The sequence below is a fragment of the Carcharhinus amblyrhynchos genome, unplaced genomic scaffold (genome assembly GCF_965287045.1).
Source record: "Carcharhinus amblyrhynchos unplaced genomic scaffold, sCarAmb.v2.hapA chromosome_331, whole genome shotgun sequence".
In the NCBI taxonomy this organism is placed as follows: domain Eukaryota; kingdom Metazoa; phylum Chordata; class Chondrichthyes; order Carcharhiniformes; family Carcharhinidae; genus Carcharhinus; species Carcharhinus amblyrhynchos.
The window spans coordinates 23,222-42,430 of NW_027650071.1; the positions used below are offsets into that span (position 1 = coordinate 23,222).

A 19,209-nucleotide genomic window follows, 5' to 3' on the forward strand; every position below is an offset into this window, starting at 1 on the left:
GAACCTCCTCTGAACTCCCTCCAAGGCCAAAATATCCTTGCGCAAGTACGGCGACCAAAACTGCACACAGTACTCCAGCTGCGGCCTCACCAGTACCCTGTACAGTTGCAGCAAGACCTCCCTACTTTTATATTCTATCCCCCTCGCTATAAAGGCCAGCATCCCATTAGCCTTCCTGACCACCTGCTGCACCTGCAGACTGGGTTTCTGCGACTCGTGCACAAGGACCCCCAGGTCCCTCTGCACTGTAGCATGCTACGGTGTCCCAATACCCATGATGATAAATCAAATCTAATCAAAGCTCTTGTTTCTGAGTTCTGACCTGAAGATTATGAAGTCTTCCTGCAAACTTCTCCATGACAGTTTAGTAATTTTGACCACTCACTGCCCTGTTTCCTCCTGCTGGAGTCACTGATCTTGGAATTCTGCATCACTCTCCTGATCTCGCCCGCTCTCACTGCACTGAAAAACAGACCCTCTGGTCATTTGCTGCATGACTGTTTCTGGGATCCTGCTGTGCAATATGTGTCTGGGTAACTATGCTTCCTGTGGGAGATGAACGGCGAAGTACTAATAGACTTTATAATAAAATGCTGCAGCTGCTGGGAATCTGAAATGAAAACAGAAACCCAGCAGGCCTGACAACATCTGTGGTGAGAGAAACAGAGTTAACGTATCCAGATCCTTCTACACAACTGATTTTATTCATTGCCTTTTTTACTGCATTTAGCTATGCATCATGGGCTAGCAAATGGAATTAGAATAGATTAGAGTAGCACAGAAAGAGGCCCTTCAGCCTATCGTCTCTGTGCTGGACATTAAGCACCTGTCTATTCTAAGCCAATTTATATTTGCATTTGATGGCTGGCCCAGACAGGATGGGCCAAAGGGCCTCATTCTGTGCTATGAATTTCTGTGACTCTCTTCGAATCCCAAATATCACTGAAACCTCCCCTACACCATTAAAACACCATTGAACCCCAAACCCCATTGAACCCCAAATGCCATTGAATCTAATCCACACTGAACCCCAAACTTCAATGAACCCAAAATCCATTGAACCCAAACCCCATTGTACCCCAAACCCCATTGAACTCAAACCCCATTGAACCCCAAACTCCACTGATCCCCAAACCCCATTGAACCCCAAATTCCATTGAACCCAAACCCCATTGAACCCCAAACCCCATTGAACTCCAAGCTCCACTGAACCCCAAATTCCTTTGAACCCCAAACCCCATTGAACCCCAAACTCCAGTGCACCCCAAATTCCATTGAACCCAAACCCCATTGATCCCAAACCCCATTGAATCCCAAACCCCATTGAACCACAAATCCCATTGAACCCAAACCCCATTGAACCCCAAACCCCATTGAACCCCAAACCCCATTGAAACCCAAACCCCTTTGAAACCCAAACACCATTGAACGCCAAACCCTATTGAACCCCAACCCCATGAACCCAAAAACTATTGAACCCCAAACCACAATGAACCCCAAACCCATTGAACCCTCAAACCCCAACACCCAAACCAGAATTGAACCCAAACCCCATTGAACCCCCAAACCACAATGAACCCCAAACCCCATTGAACCCCCAAACCCCATTCAACACCCAAACTAGAATTGAACCCAAACCCCATTGAACCCCCAAACCCTATTGAACCCCAAATGCCATTGAATCCAATCCACAATGAACCCCCAAACCCCATTGAACTTCAAACCTAATTGATCCCAAACCCCAATGAACCCCCAGACCCCACTGAACCCCAACCCTCATTGAACCAAATTTGCTCTTCCCAAACGTATTTAATTGGCCGAATAATGTATTAACTTCGCAGCAAAAGGCTTACTGGCAGATTTGTGTGTGTGATGGGGAGGGTGGGGGCTCAGTCTGGGGGTAAAATCTGTGCTCTAGGTGAGGCTTGAACTCACAACCTCGGCATCGCTCGCTGGCCGCACTGCTGTATAAGTACCGCGCGCTAACCGATTGCGCCACTAGAGCCACAGCAGAGGGAAATTACAGAGAGATTACAGAGAGACAGGGACAGAGAGAAAGAGAGAGCAAGGGACTGAGAGACACACAGAGACAAAGAGAGAGAGAGTAAGGGAGAGAAGAGGCAGAGGGAGAGACACACACACACACACGCCGAGACAGAGAGAGGGACAGACAGACAGACAGAGAGAGACAGGGTGGGAGCAGCGGGTACACTGGATGGATCACAATCCGTGAACACTTTAACACTGAAATCCCGCAGTTTGCAAAGTTTATCACCCTCCCCCACTCCACACACACACACATATACATGGACACACATGTACAGTAAAAAGTCTGACAACACCAGGTTTAAGTCCAACCTGGTGTTTACTGGCATATCCATATCACACATGTACACACAGATATACATACACACAGGTATACACACAGACATTTACACACACAAAAACATACATACACATATACAGACACAGACAGCTAGAGTCACAGGAATAGGAGGAGGCCATTCAGCCCCTTCTTAAACCTGATACACAGGAGGCCATTCAGCCCCTTCTTGAACCGGGTACACAGGAGGCCATTCAGCCCTTCCTTGAACCTGGTACAGAGGAGGCCATTCAGCCCCTCTTTGGGCCTGATACACAGGAGGCCATTCAGCCCCTCCTTGAACTTGGTACACGGGAGACCATTCAGCCCCTCATGGAGCCTGATACACTGGAGGCCATTCAGTCCTATCCTCATGTCTGTTTCATTTTAAATGCCCAGCGTCTCAGTAAAAGACTGGATCCAGCAGTTCATCATCCCAGCCATACGCACATCCTATCAGTCTGGGACCTTTCCCCAGCCGGTAAAGGAGAGAATTTGCATTGTAATTCTATGGAACCTCTCTGACGATATTCCACGTGGATTTATTCCCCGCTGTTCAGGAATGTTCTCGTTTCTGACCCACTCCCGGCTGGAATGTGACCCCCTCAGATTGAAAACTCCTCCCAGGTCATTCACCACTGCCACCCCCCCCCCGGCCTTGTGCCCAGGGCAAAGCCGGGATAACGATTAGGCCTGGACTGGTAATGCTGAGCAACATTCCTGGGGTTTGAGGCATTTTATTGTACAGGGAGAGGTTGAACAGGTTGGGCCTGTACCCACTGGCAACAGGAGAATGAGAGGTAATCTTATTGAAAGGTTTCAGATCCTGGGGGGGGGCGGGGGGGCGGGAGTGGTTAGATAGAGTTCAGAGATGGTACACACTTGGAGGAAATCCACACAGACATGGGGAGAACATGCGGACTCCGCACAGATAGTGATCCAAGCCGGGAATTGAACAGAAGTCCCTGGTGCTGCGAGGCAGCAGTGCTAACCGTTGTTATTGAATTTGATTTTAAAAAACCCTGGACTTAAGAATCTACTGATGACTATGAAACCATTGTCAATTGTTGGAAAAACCCATCTGGTTCACTGATGTCCTTTGGGGAAGGAAATCTGCTGTCCCTACCCAGTCTGGCCTACATGTGACTCCAGAGCCACAGCAATGTGGTTGACTCTCAACTAGGGATGGGTAATAAATAAAGAACAAAGAAAATTACAGCACAGGAACAGGCCCTTCGGCCCTCCAAACCTGCACCGACCATGCTGCCCGACTTAATTAAAACCCCCTACCCTTCCAGGGACCATATCCTTCTATTCCCATCTTATTCATGTATTTGTCCGGACGCCCCTTAAAACTCACTACCGTATCCGCTTCCACTACCTCCCCCCAGCAACGAGCTCCAGGCACCCACCACCCTCTGTGCAAAAAACTAGCCTCATGCATCTCCTTTAAACCTTGCCCCTCGCACCTTAAACCTGTTCCGCTCCTAGTAATTGACTCTTCCACCCTGGGAAAAAGCTTCTGACTATCCACTCAGCCCATGCCTCTCATAATCTTGTAGACTTCTATCAGGTCTCCCCTCAACCTCCGTCGTTCCAGTGAGAACAAACCAAGTTTCTCCAACCTCTCCTCATAGCTAATGCCCTCCATACCAGGGCAACATCCTGGTAAATCTTTTCTGTAACCCTCTCCAAAGCCTCCACATTCTTCTGGTAGTGTGGCGACCAGGATTGAACACTATATTCCAAGCGCGGCCTAACTAAGGAGGTAAATGCTGGCCAGCAAGTGACGCCCATGGCCCAGGAATGAATGAAAACAAGGAAAGAGGTTAATGCTGCTGTTATGAGTTTGAACCTCACTTGTTGTATTGAAGTTTTTTCGTTTATGGGATGTGGGCGTCGCTGATCAGATCCAGCATTTATTACCCATCCCTAATTGCCCCTTGAGAAGATGGTGGTGGGTGAACTGTTATCTTGAACCTGTGGGTAGGTACACCCACTGTGCTGTTAGGGGGGTGGGGTGGAGTTCCAGGATTCTGACCCAGTGGTTAATATCTAACTACAATTAAAAAAAAACTAGAGACATCTCATTAACCTAACGCCAGTAAGAAGGCTCACAACACCAGGTTAAAGTCCAATGGGTTTATCTGGTAGCAAAAGCCACGAGCTTTCGAAAGCTAGTTGATTTTGATCCCAAATAAACCTGTTGGACTTTAACCTGGTGTTGTGAGACTTCTTACTGTCTTTACCCCAGTCCAACGCTGGCATCTCCACATCGTGACTAACCTAAAGCCAACAGTTGTAGAGGTTTACATCATGGAAACAGGCCCTTCAGCCCAACTTGTCCATGCTGCCCGTTTTTCTTAAACGCCTAAGCTAATCCCGATTGCCCACGTTTATAGAGAACTCCAGTGACAGAAAGAATTCAAGTGACAGGGACAAAAAAAAACCAGATCTTCGATTTTGTGGGGATGCTCAGGATTAACAGGAAAGAATGTGGGACAGAAACAGAGAATGCTGGAAAATCTCAGCAGGTCTGACAGTGTCCGTGGAGAGAGAATAGAGTCAGCGTTTCAAATCTGGATGGCCCTTTGTCAGAGAATGTGGGTGATGACGAGATGGGTGCAGAGACTGCAGGAGGAAGCTGCCAGGTGGGTGCTGAGCCCAAAATCAAACTGGACATTTGTAACTAAAGAATTGGGCACTCTAAATTAAACTACTGTCAGTTCCAGCAAGTAGAAAATCGGAGCTGGCCAAAGTTCAAACGTACCGAACTCAGACAGGAGCAAGCATGGATCAGTCCTGACAACCCAGCAGGTGATAGGCACAGTGGGTTAGCGCTGCTGCCTCACAAGCGCCAGGGACCAGGTTCGATTCCCGGCCCGGGTCACTATCTGTACGGAGTCTGCACCTTCTTCCCCGTGTCTGCGTGGGTTTTCTCCCGGTGCTCTGGTTTCCTCCCACAGTCCGAAAGGCGTTCTGGATTGGCCATTCTAAATTGACCCTGCTGTCAGGGGGATTAACAGGGTAAATGCATGTAGGGGCTGGGTGGGATTGTGGTCGGTACTGACTAGACGGGCTCAATGGCCTCCTTCTGTACTGTAGTGATTCTATGATTTACGATCATCGCTCCTATTTGGCAGGCATCGGCCTATTGTCTGTAGCTGAGATAGGGGCCAGACTCCAAGGCCCCTCGGGATGGGTCCAAGTGTCCTGTCAACAGGTGCTGAGAACCTCCCTCCACTAGTCGCGCCCCCCACCGGCCACTTCTGAGAGCCCATTGGCAGAAGGCCAAGGGCAGGTGGAAGACAAACCGTGAGGCCACAGGGGATAAAAATAGGCATTGCGGACTCCTTGGGAACAAAGACGGGCAGCGAGAATCACCTTCACGAAGAGGAACCAGGGAGATGCAGGGACCAGATCTCCAGCCTGCCCAGCCATCCTTCCGGGTAGTATAGTTGAACCCTGGGTGTTTCTTGTATATGAATCACCTGACGAAGAGGGAAACCTCGAAAGCTTGTGAGTTTACTATCAAATAAATCGGTTGGACTAAAACCTGGTGTTGTCAGACTTTTTACTGTGTTTACCCCAGTCCAACGCCGGCACATCCACATCATGTTTCTTGTATACACAGTGGGTAACTTATGGGTTAACTGTACTTAACAAAGTTTGCTGTTACATCCGTGTCCGTACTCTGTTCTTCTCATAGATAAAGGCACCTGGGTAAAACTGATTAAGAAGCTGGTTGAATTGGACAGATATAACAGTTAAGTAATTACGTTTAGAATCACAGAATCCCGACAGTGCAAAAGGAGGCCATTGCTTTATTTATTAGTCACTGTGTTATACTCCTCAGTAACTGAGTGGGGCCCATGTTCGGCGGGAGGGGACATGTTCGGCAGGGCCATGTTCAGGGAAGCATGCTCAGGGGAGGGGGGCCATGTTTGGGGGCAGAGGGGCACGCTCAGGGATGGCCAGGCTTAGCTCAGTCTTCCCTGCTCCAGAGAAAACAACCCAAGCCTATCCAACCTCTCTTCATAACTTAAACGCTCCATCCCAGGCAGCGTCCTGGTGAATCTCCTCTGCACCCCCTCCAGTAGGTCACACCCTTCCTGTAATGTGGAGACCAGAACTGCACACAGTGCTCCAGCTGTGGCCTCACCAAAGTTCTATACAACTATATCCGAGAGAAACAGGTCAAGTAAATCACTAGAGAGAAGTTTTCTTAAATCATAGCATCCCTACAGTGCAGAAGGAGGCCATTCGGCCCATCAAGCCTGCGCCGATCACAATCCCACCCAGGCCCTATTCCTGTAACTCCATATATTTACCCCGCTAATCCCCTGATACTAAGGGGCAACTTAGCACGGCCAATCCACCTAACCTGCACATCTGTGTGGTAGGAAACCGGAGCACTTGGAGGGAACACATGCAGACACGGGGATAATGTGCAGACTCTGCACAGGCAGTGACCTGAGGTTGGAATTGAACCCGGCTCCCTGGCGCTGAGAGGCAGCAGTGTTAATCGCTGTGTCGCTGTGCTGCCCCGGGTCCCTGGTGCTGTGAGGCAGCAGTGCTAACCACTGTGCCACCATGCCGCCCTAGGTCCCTGGCACTGTGAGGCTGCAGTGCTAACCACTGTGCCACCATGCTGTCCCAGGCCCCTGGCACTATGAGACAGCGGTGCTACCCATTGTACCACCATGCTGCCCCGGGGTCCTGGTGCTGTGAGACAGCAGTGCTAACCACTGTGCCACCATGCTGCCCTGGGTCCCTGGCACTGTGAGACACTGGCACCAACCACTGTGCCACGGTGCCACCCAAATAAAAAAGGAGAGTTGAAGAAATAAGGAGCCACAGATAGGTTATTCTTAAAGATGTTTCACAAGATGGTTGACAAGACAAAATGTCGGATCTGAAACCTCTTTGTTACCAGGGGATTTCCGGGCTGTGACCTCAGGCAAATTAATGATGAAATATTCAAACATGGGACAAACAGAGTAAATTATAGAAACATTAAATATTTAACCGTCACACAGGATTGGCCCGGGGCACTACGGAATTGTGCATGAATACAGACAATCTTGTATTTAGTGAAGAGAAGCACATACAGCATTTATAACTCATCAGCCTGTAGCTCTGAGCCTGGGGTATTAGCCCTGTCTCAGGGTAGCGCCCAGGATAGTGTGCCGCTGTCCAATAAGTCTCCAGTTATCCGCTATCCCAGCGCAGTCCATGCATCACCAGTAATGGCTCCCCAGGTTGACATTACCTCCACAATCCGTCCTCCGATCCTCCCTTCTCCCCGGGTGCCGTGACTTTGTGAATGTCACTTGGAAAAGACTCTGGCTGGGATTCTCCAGCCACGCTTGCCCCAAGGCTGGAAAATGCCCGAGGTCAATGGGCCTTTGCACGGTCTGCCCCCCACTCACTAGGAACCTTGTGGCAGACAGGACAGGCAAATTCTGCCCATGGGTTCAAGTCACCCTTCAGGGTCAGGAGCACATAATCGATGCTGACACTAACTGCTACTAATGGGAGCGCTGCAATGTCAGAGGGTCGGTGCGGAGGGAGCGACGCACCGTGGGAGGGTCGGTGCTGAGGGAGCGACGCACCGTGGGAGGGTCGGTGCTGAGGGAGCGACGCACCGTGGGAGGGTCGGTGCTGAGGGAGCGACGCACCGTGGGAGGGTCGGTGCTGAGGGAGCGACGCACCGTGGGAGGGTCGGTGCTGAGGGAGCGACGCACCGTGGGAGGGTCGGTGCTGAGGGAGCGACGCACCGTGGGAGGGTCGGTGCTGAGGGAGCGACGCACCGTGGGAGGGTCGGTGCTGAGGGAGCGACGCACCGTGGGAGGGTCGGTGCTGAGGGAGCGACGCACCGTGGGAGGGTCGGTGCTGAGGGAGCGACGCACCGTGGGAGGGTCGGTGCTGAGGGAGCGACGCACCGTGGGAGGGTCGGTGCTGAGGGAGCGACGCACCGTGGGAGGGTCGGTGCTGAGGGAGCGACGCACCGTGGGAGGGTCGGTGCTGAGGGAGCGACGCACCGTGGGAGGGTCGGTGCTGAGGGAGCGACGCACCGTGGGAGGGTCGGTGCTGAGGGAGCGACGCACCGTGGGAGGGTCGGTGCTGAGGGAGCGACGCACCGTGGGAGGGTCGGTGCTGAGGGAGCGACGCACCGTGGGAGGGTCGGTGCTGAGGGAGCGACGCACCGTGGGAGGGTCGGTGCTGAGGGAGCGACGCACCGTGGGAGGGTCGGTGCTGAGGGAGCGACGCACCGTGGGAGGGTCGGTGCTGAGGGAGCGACGCACCGTGGGAGGGTCGGTGCTGAGGGAGCGACGCACCGTGGGAGGGTCGGTGCTGAGGGAGCGACGCACCGTGGGAGGGTCGGTGCTGAGGGAGCGACGCACCGTGGGAGGGTATGCCTGGGTGAGAATTTATTGGAGTGTATCAGTCTCTAACAGCCGTGTTGCTTTCTCTCTATCACATGAAACTAATTAATGAAGATTGTTTGGAAAGACTGACCAAATAACACTACCTGTGAGGAACACTGTTCCGCAATGAGATTTGCCACTTGCGTGAAAGACAGCACCTTCCAAACCCACCGCCACTATCAACCAGAAGGACAAGGGGCAGCAGACACATGGGGAACACCACCACCTGCAAGTTTCCCCTCCGAGCCCGGTGGCATGCTAGCACAGTGGTTAGCACTGCTGCTTCACAGCTCTAGGGAACTGGGTTCGATTCCTGGCTTGGGTCACTGTCTGTGTGGAGTCAGCACATTCTCCCTGTGTCTGTGTGGGTTTCCTCCCACAATCCAAAGATGCGTGGGTCAGGTTGCTTGGCTATGCTAAAATTGTTCCTTAGTGTCCTGAGTTGCGTAGTTTAGAGGAATTAGTGGGTAAATATGTAGGGATAAGGGAATAGAGCCTGGGTGGGATTGTGGTCAGTGCCAACTCGATAGGCTAAATGGCCTCTTTCTGCACTGTAGGGTTTCTATGATTTCTATGAGCCACTCATCATCCTGACATAGAAATATATTGGCCATTCCTTTGCTATTACTGGAGTAGAACTCTCTCCCTAACAGCAATGTGGGTGTACCTACATCACACAGACTATAGCAAGTTCAAGATGATAGATCACCTTCTCAAGGGGCAATTAGGAATGGGCAATAAATGCTGGTCTGACCATTGAAACCAATATTCTGGTAAAGAACAAAGGTAGTCCAAACAAGACCAAGTACTCTCACACGAAAGGGCGCCAGGCAGTTTCAGAAAGATCAGTGGTTAATATTCCACCTAATACTGGGTATCCTTCACTCCCCATATCTCTTAATCTCCCACCCATTGCATCCAAACCTCTGCTGCCTCTATCTAAGTTGCACCAGTCAGGGCAATGGTGTGTGTGGGTGTTACAGCTGGCCCATGGAATGAGATGGTGGTGGTTGGGGGGTGGGGAGGGGGAGAGATGTCAGGGAGGAGCCCCACAAGCCAGTGTCCTGAAACTGGCCTAGTCAGATGTACTTTGGGCAAAGCGAACTTTGATGACCATTGCTATCCACTCTCTAGCTAACATTTTCGCTTGCAAGTAGGACAAATCAGTGAGCTGCTGGATGCGTCCAGAAACCTGCGGAACTAACTGGATCCCTAGCCAAAAGCAGCAGCTTTGGGCAAATAGTAAAGCGGTAAAAATAAATTCTCATATTTGGCTGTGAGTTGTTTGGTGATGCAGACGATCAGATTGGAATAAAACCTCAAACATCCCTGTGACTTCCAGATTTTGCTGGCTCCTTAAAACCTACCACCCTGACCAAGCTTTTAGGCCACCTGTCCCAGTCCCTTCTTGAACAGAGTGCCAGTATTGGGCCTGATTTACTCCCCACTCTTGTGAACCATCTTGGGACATTCTACCAACCGAAGGAACAATATAAATGCAAGTTCCTGCAGTGCAAAACTGCTCCCTTTCTGCCCCACTTTCACAGCCGAGCTTGAAAGGATACTCTTCGATGACACCACCTATACTTGGCAATAAAACTACCCCCTCCCAGCTGCCTCCACTTGAACTGTGCCCTGTCAAGCAAAAACACACACAATCTCTTGCATGGAAAGACCACCAACCTCCCCCGCCGTCCCCCAAACAGGTTGGGGATTGTTTAATTAAAATATATAGGTGCAGAGGATAAAAGGAAGTTATGCTAAACCTTCACTGATCACGATCTGGGCTCAGCTAGAGTGTGGGGTTCCATTATGTATTGTGAACCAACGCATCTATTGTGCGTTACATTACCTGGTGACATTATCCAAGGCTCCTAGGAGAACTTCCCTCTTCCATCCTTGACTGTAAACAAGCAACGCCAATCAACTAAAGCTCCACTAACTGGTTAAGTAACCCACTGGGTGGCAACTTTGTCATTCTTTTATCTTTGCTGACTACTTCAGCATGTAACAGGTTCCAATTCTGGCCTTTAGGAAGGATGTCAAGGCCTTGCAGAGGATGCAGAAGAAATTTATTCAAATTGTATCAGGATAAGGAACTCTAGACAATGTGGTGAGACTTGAGCAGATGGGCTTGTTCTCCTGAGAGCAGTGAAGGTTAAGGGGAAATCCTTTGGGGTGCTGATAGAAACCTCGGAGAGAATATAAAAATTATAAAAATGATTTGAAGAAAAACGTAACTGGATTGATTAGTAAGCTTGCAGACGACACAAAGATTGGTGGATTTGCAGATAGCGAGGAGGACCATCAGAGGACACAGCAAGATATAGATCAGTTGGAGACTTGGGCAGAGAGATGGCAGATGGAGTTTAATCCAGACAAATGTGACGTAATGCATTTTGGAAGGTCTAATACAGACAGGAAATATACAGTAAATGGCAGAATCCTTAAGAGTATTGATAGGCAAGGGGATCTTGGTGTACAGGTGCACAGGTCACAGAAAGTGGCAACACAGGTAGAGAAGATAGTCAAGAAGGCATAAAGTATGCTTGCCTTTATCTGCCATGGTATTGAGTTGCAGCTTTATAGAACCTTAGCTAGGCTACACTTGGAATATAGTGTTCAATTCTGGTCGCCACGCTACCAGAAGGATGTGGAGGCTTTGGAGAGGGTACAGAAAAGATGTACCTCAGGATGCTGCCAGGCACGGAGGGCACTAAGGAGAGGCTGGAGAAACTTGGTTTGTTCACACTGGAACAATGGAGGTTGAGGGGCGACCTGATAGAAGTCTACAAGATTATGGGAGGCATGGACAGAGTGGATAGTCAGATGCTTTTTCTCTGCTGTAATTTTCTTTGTTCTTTGTTTTTTTGTCAAGAAACACTTCTTCACCAAGAAGCACTTCTTCGCATAGAGGAGTGGAAATCTGGAAATCTTCTCTTTCCACACCTCCCCCCCGTCAAAAAGCTGAGGGTCAATTGAAACTTCCAAAACCAAGACTGATGGATTGTGTTGGGTCAACATATTAAGAGCTATCAAACCAAGGCAATTAAATGGAGTGAAGATAGTCCAGCCATGATCGAACTGGATGGCTGGAGAGGCTCAAGGAGCTGAGTGAATGGTCTCCTCCTACCCCCTATGGGAGAAATAAAGGACAAAATGGTGGTTGGATTTGCACAACTCATCTTCTCCTAGGCTTTCATTCCTCCCAACACTTGCCAATGGATAGAATGAAGGTATGGGTCTGCTTAAACCACATAGAATCCCTACAGTGCAGAAGGAGGCCATTCAGCCCATCAAGCCCAACCACAATCCCATCCAGACCTTATCTGTGTTACCCCATGATTTACTCCTCTAGACTCCTGACACTAAGCAGTAATTTAGCATGGCCAATCCATCTAACTCGCACATCTTTTGACAATAAGGAGCAATTTAGCATGGCCAATTCACCTAACCTGGGCATCTTTCAGACTGTGGGAGGAAACTGGAGCACCTGGAGGAAAGCCATGCAGACATGGGGAAAATGTGCAGACTCCACATAGTGACCCAAGCCAGGAATCGAACCCAGGTCCCTGGTGCTGTGAGGTAGCAGTACTAACCACTGGTCCGCCTAGGGAAGGGGGAGCTGAATCAGGGACTTGAACTCTGAGGGTTATCTTATTAACATCCCAAAATTCACCCAGAAACTGACTTCAGTGGCAGCAGGTCGACTGGTCGTCTTCTGCACTGCAAGATTCCACGTTCTCATCCCAAACCTCAGCAACAAAAACCTCTGTACCACGAAACGACAGGTAGAGTGGAAAAAAAACAACTTTAATTCTTTTTTTTTTTACAAAAAAATCTTGGGTGTCTGGTTTTATCTCAAAATTTCCAGACAGCGCAGCCGGGAAAAAAAAAAACACCCCGGAACTTTCCAACCTGTCACCAAACAGGCGGAAGAAAGACTTCCTTGGGTAGTCTGGGCAAGCACGAGTTTAAAAAGCAGGAAGAAAATTAAAAAAAAACACACAAAATGTTATCACCGTGTATCAATAAACCTGATATCAAACTGGACAATTCTACCTGTTAACTCAGTATTTTCTGTTAAAAAAAGGAGTCATTACAAGTCCTTTCCAAAACACAATCAATCCAGGAATTAATTCTCCAGGGTTTACAATTATACCCTTGCTGGAGGGGGTGGGGGGAAAGGCAATAACATTTTTAAAAAAAACAGCTGGGAATCAGGCAGTATGATTTATATACATTGCTTTACACATTGTGTGTTAATCAGCTATGCTCGTGACTGGTACAGTCCAGTCACAGAACAGAAAGGGAAGGGGAAGAGGGATATCGGTGAGAATCTTTTCTGTTTACTTATGAATTCCCTGAAGATTTGAGAAGGGTGTGTATGTGTGCCTGTATCTGTGTGTGTGTGTGTCCGTATCTGAGTGTGCGCGCACGTGTATCTGAGTGTGTGTCTATATCTGTGTGCACGCCTGTACCTGAGTGCATGTGTCTGTATGAGTGTGCGTGCATCAGTATCTGAGTGCACATGCACACCTGTATGAGTGCATGGATGTGCCTGTGTATCTGAGTATGTGCATGCCTGAGAGTGAGTGTGTCTGCATGCCTGAGAGTGAGAGCATGTGTCTGCGTGTACACACGTGCGCGCGCACTGCATGTATTTGCGTAGCAGGAAGATCAGTCGGGTCTCAGTCCTCCAGGACGATGGGCTCCCCCAGGGCAGCCGAGCGACTTGAACCAACGAGTTTCACTTTAACTTGCACAGAAGGCCGCCGTGCAGCTCTCCTCATTTCCGATTGGCTCAAAGCTTTCCGAATCATCCTGAGAAAGAGAGAAGATTGCAACAAGTTAGGGGGTCAGTTTCAGCTTCAAGAGACCCACTTCGGCACAGTGGGTTTACGTACCAGTGGCGCTCCATCAGGCACGGGCTGCAGACAGAGATTCTGGAAATCAGCAAGTTGTCTATCCCGAGGAAGTTGCCTGGTGGAAAAAGCAAGGCAGAATGTATTTTCCATTTAAAAGTTACCCCAGAGCAGGAGCTGGAGAGGCAGATTCTGTGTCTGGTAGGCTGGTCTCCAATCTTTGAATTTTTTTAAATTCATTTCTGGGACATGTGTGTCGTTGGCTGGGCCAGCATTTATTGCCCAACCCTAGTCACCCTTAAGAGGGCAGTTGAGAGTCAACCACATTGCTGTAGCTCTGGAGTCCCATGTAGGCCAGACTGGGGAAGGATGGCAGATTTCCTTCCTTAAAGGACATTAGTGACCCAGATGGGTTTATCCGACAATCGACAATGGTTTCACGGTCATCAGAAGATTCTTAATTCCAGATATTTTTTATTGAATTAAAATTCACCATCTGCCGTGGCGGGATTCGAACCCAAGTCCCCAGAACATTAGCTGAGTTTCTGGATTAATAGTCTGGTTATACCGCTAGGCAATTGCCTCCCCATAGCTGCACTCTGAGCATACAGCAATTTGATCCATTCGTTTCTATAGATAAAGATTCTTTCTGGGAAGGTTACTGTAATCAGTTTGCCTCCGGACAGGTTTAGTTGGTGGAACCTTGGGCAGGAATCCTTACAGTGCAGGAGGTGGCCATTCAGCCCATCGGGCCTGCACCAACCACAATCCCAGCCAGGCCCCATCCCCATAACCCCATGCATTTACCCTAGCTAGTCCCCCTGACACTAAGGGGCAATTGAGCATGGCCAATCCACCTAACCCGCACATCTTTCGGATGGTGGGAGGAAACCGGAGTACCTGGAGGAAACACAGACACAAGCAGAATGTGCAAGTTCCAGTTAACAGGGCAATCGTAAATCAAGTCTACCAGCAACTATCTGCAATGTCAGGGCACAGTCACCTACACACACAGTAACTGGTTACTCTAGAACCATATAAGATAAGCAGCTTTGCCGCAGAGGATGATATTAAGCATGATAAGACGACACTGCAACATGTGCACAGTAGAGGACAGAGTGGCTGTTACGGGTAGGAGAAATGGAAGAGGTATCTAAAAAGAACACAAAACTCCACTGGTAGTTCAGATTGTACTGTCTCCATCACTATGCCCTGCCTCAGCTTGGTTACAGACTAATCACATTGGCTGTGGGGTCAGAGTCACAAATACCAGGTAAAGACAACAGGTTTCCTTTGGTAAACCAGTCAGATTTAATTTTAGTCTAACAAATTTGCGTACACTTTTACTGGCGCCAGCCTTTTATTCTAAAAACCAGAATTCAAATTCTTGAAGCGCTGCGGTGAGATTTGAATTAATTTTCTCTGGATATAATCCAGTTATCGGTCTCATGACACAGCCACTACTCTACGGCAAGCATGTATGGAAAAGGCATCTATATTACTCCCATATCCAGTCGATGACTTCACTCTAAACCAGTGGTGGCCATCCTGTGGCTCAGGGGTCACATATGGCCCATCTGGGTTCTGAGAGTGGCCCACGAGAGTGTGTGTTGAGCATTGCCCACGTGCAGCATTGCCACATTCTACAGATATCTGTTCGTGAAGTTTCTTTTGCCTACAGCGAAATGAAGTGATTCGCACATAAAGCAAGGGCAAGTGAAGTGAGGTGAGGTGTGTGCTGATTGCTCACATTGACAAAAGTTATGCACTCCCTTTGCATCCAAAGTGCAAATCATAGAATCCCTGCAGTGCAGAAGAGGCCATTTGGCCCATTGAGTCTGCACTGACTTCCTGAGAGTATCTTACCCAGACCCCTCCCCTGGTCCTATCTCTGTAACCCCACACATTTGCCATGGCACATCTTTTGATACTAAGGGGCAATTTAGCATGACCAATCCACCTAATCTGCACATCTTGGGGCACTAAAGGCCAATTTATCATGGCCAATCCACCTAACCTGTGCATCTTTGGACACTAAGGAGCAGTTTAGCATGGCCAAACTACCCAACCTGCACATCTTGGGGCTTTAAGGAACAATTTAGCACAACTATACCACTCAACCTGTGGAGTGAAGGGGGAAAATCAGAGCATCCAGTAGAATGCCACGCATACACAGGGAGAATATACAAATATTGATTTTGTTTTTACCATTTGAAGTTGATGACAGCTCCATTAATAGCTGAACGATTAAGCATTTTCTATAACTCATTATGAAATATTAAATGTACTTAACCTTATTTATGGGCTCATGCTTAGTGAACAAGCCCAATGCAACCTTGCGGTTCACCGAGAGAGTGCCGCACATGCATCCACTCACTGGCCTGGGGTGGCCATCACTGTTCTTGAACAGTTCAGGACACCTTGAGGAGGATGCAGGATTCCAATGCAGGGAGGATATTCCCAATGCTGGGGGAGTCCTAAACCAGGGGTCACAGTCTGAGGATTCAGGGTGGACCATTTAGGATGGAGATAAGGAGACATTTCTTCACCCAAAGAGTGGTGAGCCTGTGGAATTCATTACCACAAGAAGTAGTTGATGCCAAAACATTGAATGTATTGAAGAGGTGGCTAGATATAGCACTTGGGGCGAACAGGGTTGAAGGTTATGGGGAAAAAGCAGGATTGGGTTATTGAGTTGGATGATCAGCCATGATCGTGATGAATGGAGGAGCAGGCTTGAAGGGCCAAATGACCTATGTTTCTATGAAGGGGCTAGCAGATGCAGGATATTAACAGGGAAATGAATGAATCACATCAGCCGACCCACCTCAGAATACTCTCCAATGTCTCAAACCAGACTGAGACACAACAGCTAAAACATCTGGGAAAAAAGTGGGGGAAGAAAAGCTCTGTTTCCACACACATTAAGACAGGATTGAGCAAACCGCCAAAAGAAATGGCAAACTGCCAACAGGGTGAGGCCCAGACAAAATGGTTGCTGTTAATTTTCACCCTGAAAAGGAAATGTCACCTGCTGCAGAGAAATAAGCTAATGACAGAGTGTAATGCACACAGTTAGCCAGCTGGAGGCAGGAGTGAGCAGAAAGACAGGCAGTGTCTGCTGAAGCTGTACTGTGTACCCTGATCTCAGAAGACACAGAGTTTGGACAATGCAGTTTGAAAAGTGTTTTAATTCCTGCTGCCCACCAGATCTTGCTCTTTTTTAAAAAAAAAACACTCCCATATATCCAAAGCATTCTTTCTTCAGAAAGGCAGGTTATCCAGGTCACCCATAATCAAGCAAGTTGTATTTAATACAGGAATCAAACTGAATTTGGGGATTTCTTTTTTTTTGATTGGGTCGATTTCTTGTTTAAATAGTGGCAGATATATCTGGGAACAGTTGGATATAATCATTACAATGACAGAAGTTTCTACTATTCAACCCTGGGATCAGAGAAGGACTTCAGTGGCTGGGAGGTGAATTATGCACTTGTGGGATAAACTGAGGCCAGGAACCATGAAGAAATCACTAACGTAATACCTAAACCAGCAAGTAATGGTTATTGCTACAGCCAAACATGGGATACGATCATAAAATCCCAACAGTGCAGAAGGCCATTTGGCCCATTGAGTCTGCACCGACCACAATCCCATAAACCCCACCCATTTACCTTAGATTTACCCCAAAAGATGCGCTGGTTAAGTGCATTGGGCCGCGCCAAATTCTCCCTCAGTGTACCCGAACAGGTGCCGGAGTGCAGCTACTCGGGGATTTTCACTAACTTCATTGCAGTTTTGATGTAAGACTACTTCTGACTAATAAATAAACTTACTTTACTTACACAGGTAGTCCCCCTGACGCCAAGGGTCAATTTAGCATGGCCAATCCACCTAACCAGCACATCTTTCAGATTGTGGGAGGAAACCCACACAGACACATGGCGAATGTGCAAAGTCTGCACAGACAATGACCCAAGCCAGGAATTGAACCTGGGTGCCTGGCATTGAGAGGCAGCGGTGCTAACCACTGTGCCACCGTGCTGTGGCATGAAGATATTTAGCAGCATCTCCATGAACAGGCAGAATAGCCTTTTAATGCATTGAATAGGAAGAGGCCATTTAGCCAATCAATGCTGCTCCCTCCAATCTAGTCAGGCTTTTCACCCCACAGGGAAGCAATGTAGTGGTGGTATTGTCATGAGTAACTGAGGGGCCCAGCTTAATGCTCTGGGGTAGAATCCCAGCATGGCAGATGCTGAAATTTCAATTATGTACAAATCTGGAAATGAAAGTCTAATAATGACCATGAAACCACTGTCATAAAAACCCAATATTGGTTCACTCCAATATCTTCAGGGAAGGAAATCTGCCATCCTTATTTGGTCTGGCCTACATGTCACTGATCCACAGCAATATCCTCTTATATATCCTCCAAAATGGTCTTTTAAGCCACTCAATTCAAGGGCAATTGGAGATGGGCAGTAATGCTGGCCCAGCCAGTGATGCCCAAATGCCATGAATGAATATAAAATGACACTTCAATTCAGAATATTTAGCACAGCAAGTGCGCGTGTGGTTTTTTTTTCCCTCAAGGAGACACAGACAGAATGGGCAGGATGGGTGATTTGGGGCAATTGTGATTTAATGTGGATAGGTGTGAGGAAATACTTTCCGGAGAAACACTGAGCTATGGATGAAGAGAGAGCTAGGAAGCCACATGCGTGACTCTCTTAAAATGCAGGTGGGTGAGGCTAACAGAATTTGGGGTGGCAGGAGCCAAGAAATAATAAATTTGTTAAAAGTGTAGATGAAGTGCCAGCTAAAGGAGGTTGTACAGTTCTGGACATCATATTAGCAAGAAAGTCAATTCTGATATCACCAAGATAATGCCAGCGAGGGCAAACTATAGCTATGAGGAGAAACTTGAGATGCTGGGACTGCTTTTACTGGACCCAAGGAATCTGCAACAACTCTCCCAAGTTTCCTTCAGCAGCACCTTCCTAACCAGAGACCTCTACTTAGATAGTTAAGGCAGCATATGGGACACTGGCTTTTATCAGTTGTGGTAGAGTACAAGAGCAAGGAGGTAATGTTGGAGCTGTACAGAGTGTTGGTTAGGCCACAGCTGAAGCACTGTGTGCAGTTCTGGTCACCTCACTATAGGAAGGATGTGATTGCACTAGGGGGGTGCAGAAAAGGTTCACCAGGATGCAGTCTGGGATGAAGTGTTTAAGCTGTAAGGAGAGACTGAATAGGCTTGGATTGTTTTCTCTAGAGCAGAGAAGGCTGAGGGGGGACATGATTGAGGTGTACAAGATTATGAGGGTATGGACAGAGTGAGTAGGGAGCAGCAGTTCCCCTTGGCTGAGGGGTCTGTCACAAGCAGGCAGAGTTTTGGGGTGCGTGGCAGGAGATTCAGAGAGGATTTGAGAAAAAAAACTTTGAGGGTGATGGGAATCTGGAACATGCTGCCTGGGAAGGTAGTGGAGGCTGGAAATCTTAACAACAATTTAAAAAATATTTGGATAAGCACTTGAAATATCTCAAC

General features: G+C 48.4%; 1 protein-coding gene and 1 non-coding gene across 5 annotated transcripts in view; both read right to left on the bottom strand.

Moving 5' to 3' along the window:
- Positions 1-1,910: 1,910 nt before the first annotated feature.
- trnai-uau (transfer RNA isoleucine (anticodon UAU)) lies at positions 1,911-2,005 on the bottom strand. Its single transcript has 2 exons — positions 1,968-2,005; positions 1,911-1,946 (listed from the first exon to the last, which is right to left on the bottom strand). It is a non-coding gene; the product is annotated as a tRNA-Ile (tRNA).
- Positions 2,006-12,585: 10,580 nt separating this feature from the next.
- mta2 (metastasis associated 1 family, member 2) overlaps positions 12,586-19,209 on the bottom strand; it is a 72,241-nt gene continuing 65,617 nt past the window's right edge. For all 4 annotated transcript variants that reach the window (XM_080183561.1, XM_080183560.1, XM_080183558.1 and 1 more), the window contains one exon: positions 12,586-13,617. In XM_080183561.1, the coding sequence (XP_080039687.1) occupies positions 13,549-13,617 (69 nt within the window). In that variant the 3' untranslated portion in view covers positions 12,586-13,548. The remainder of the gene's footprint in view (positions 13,618-19,209) is intronic.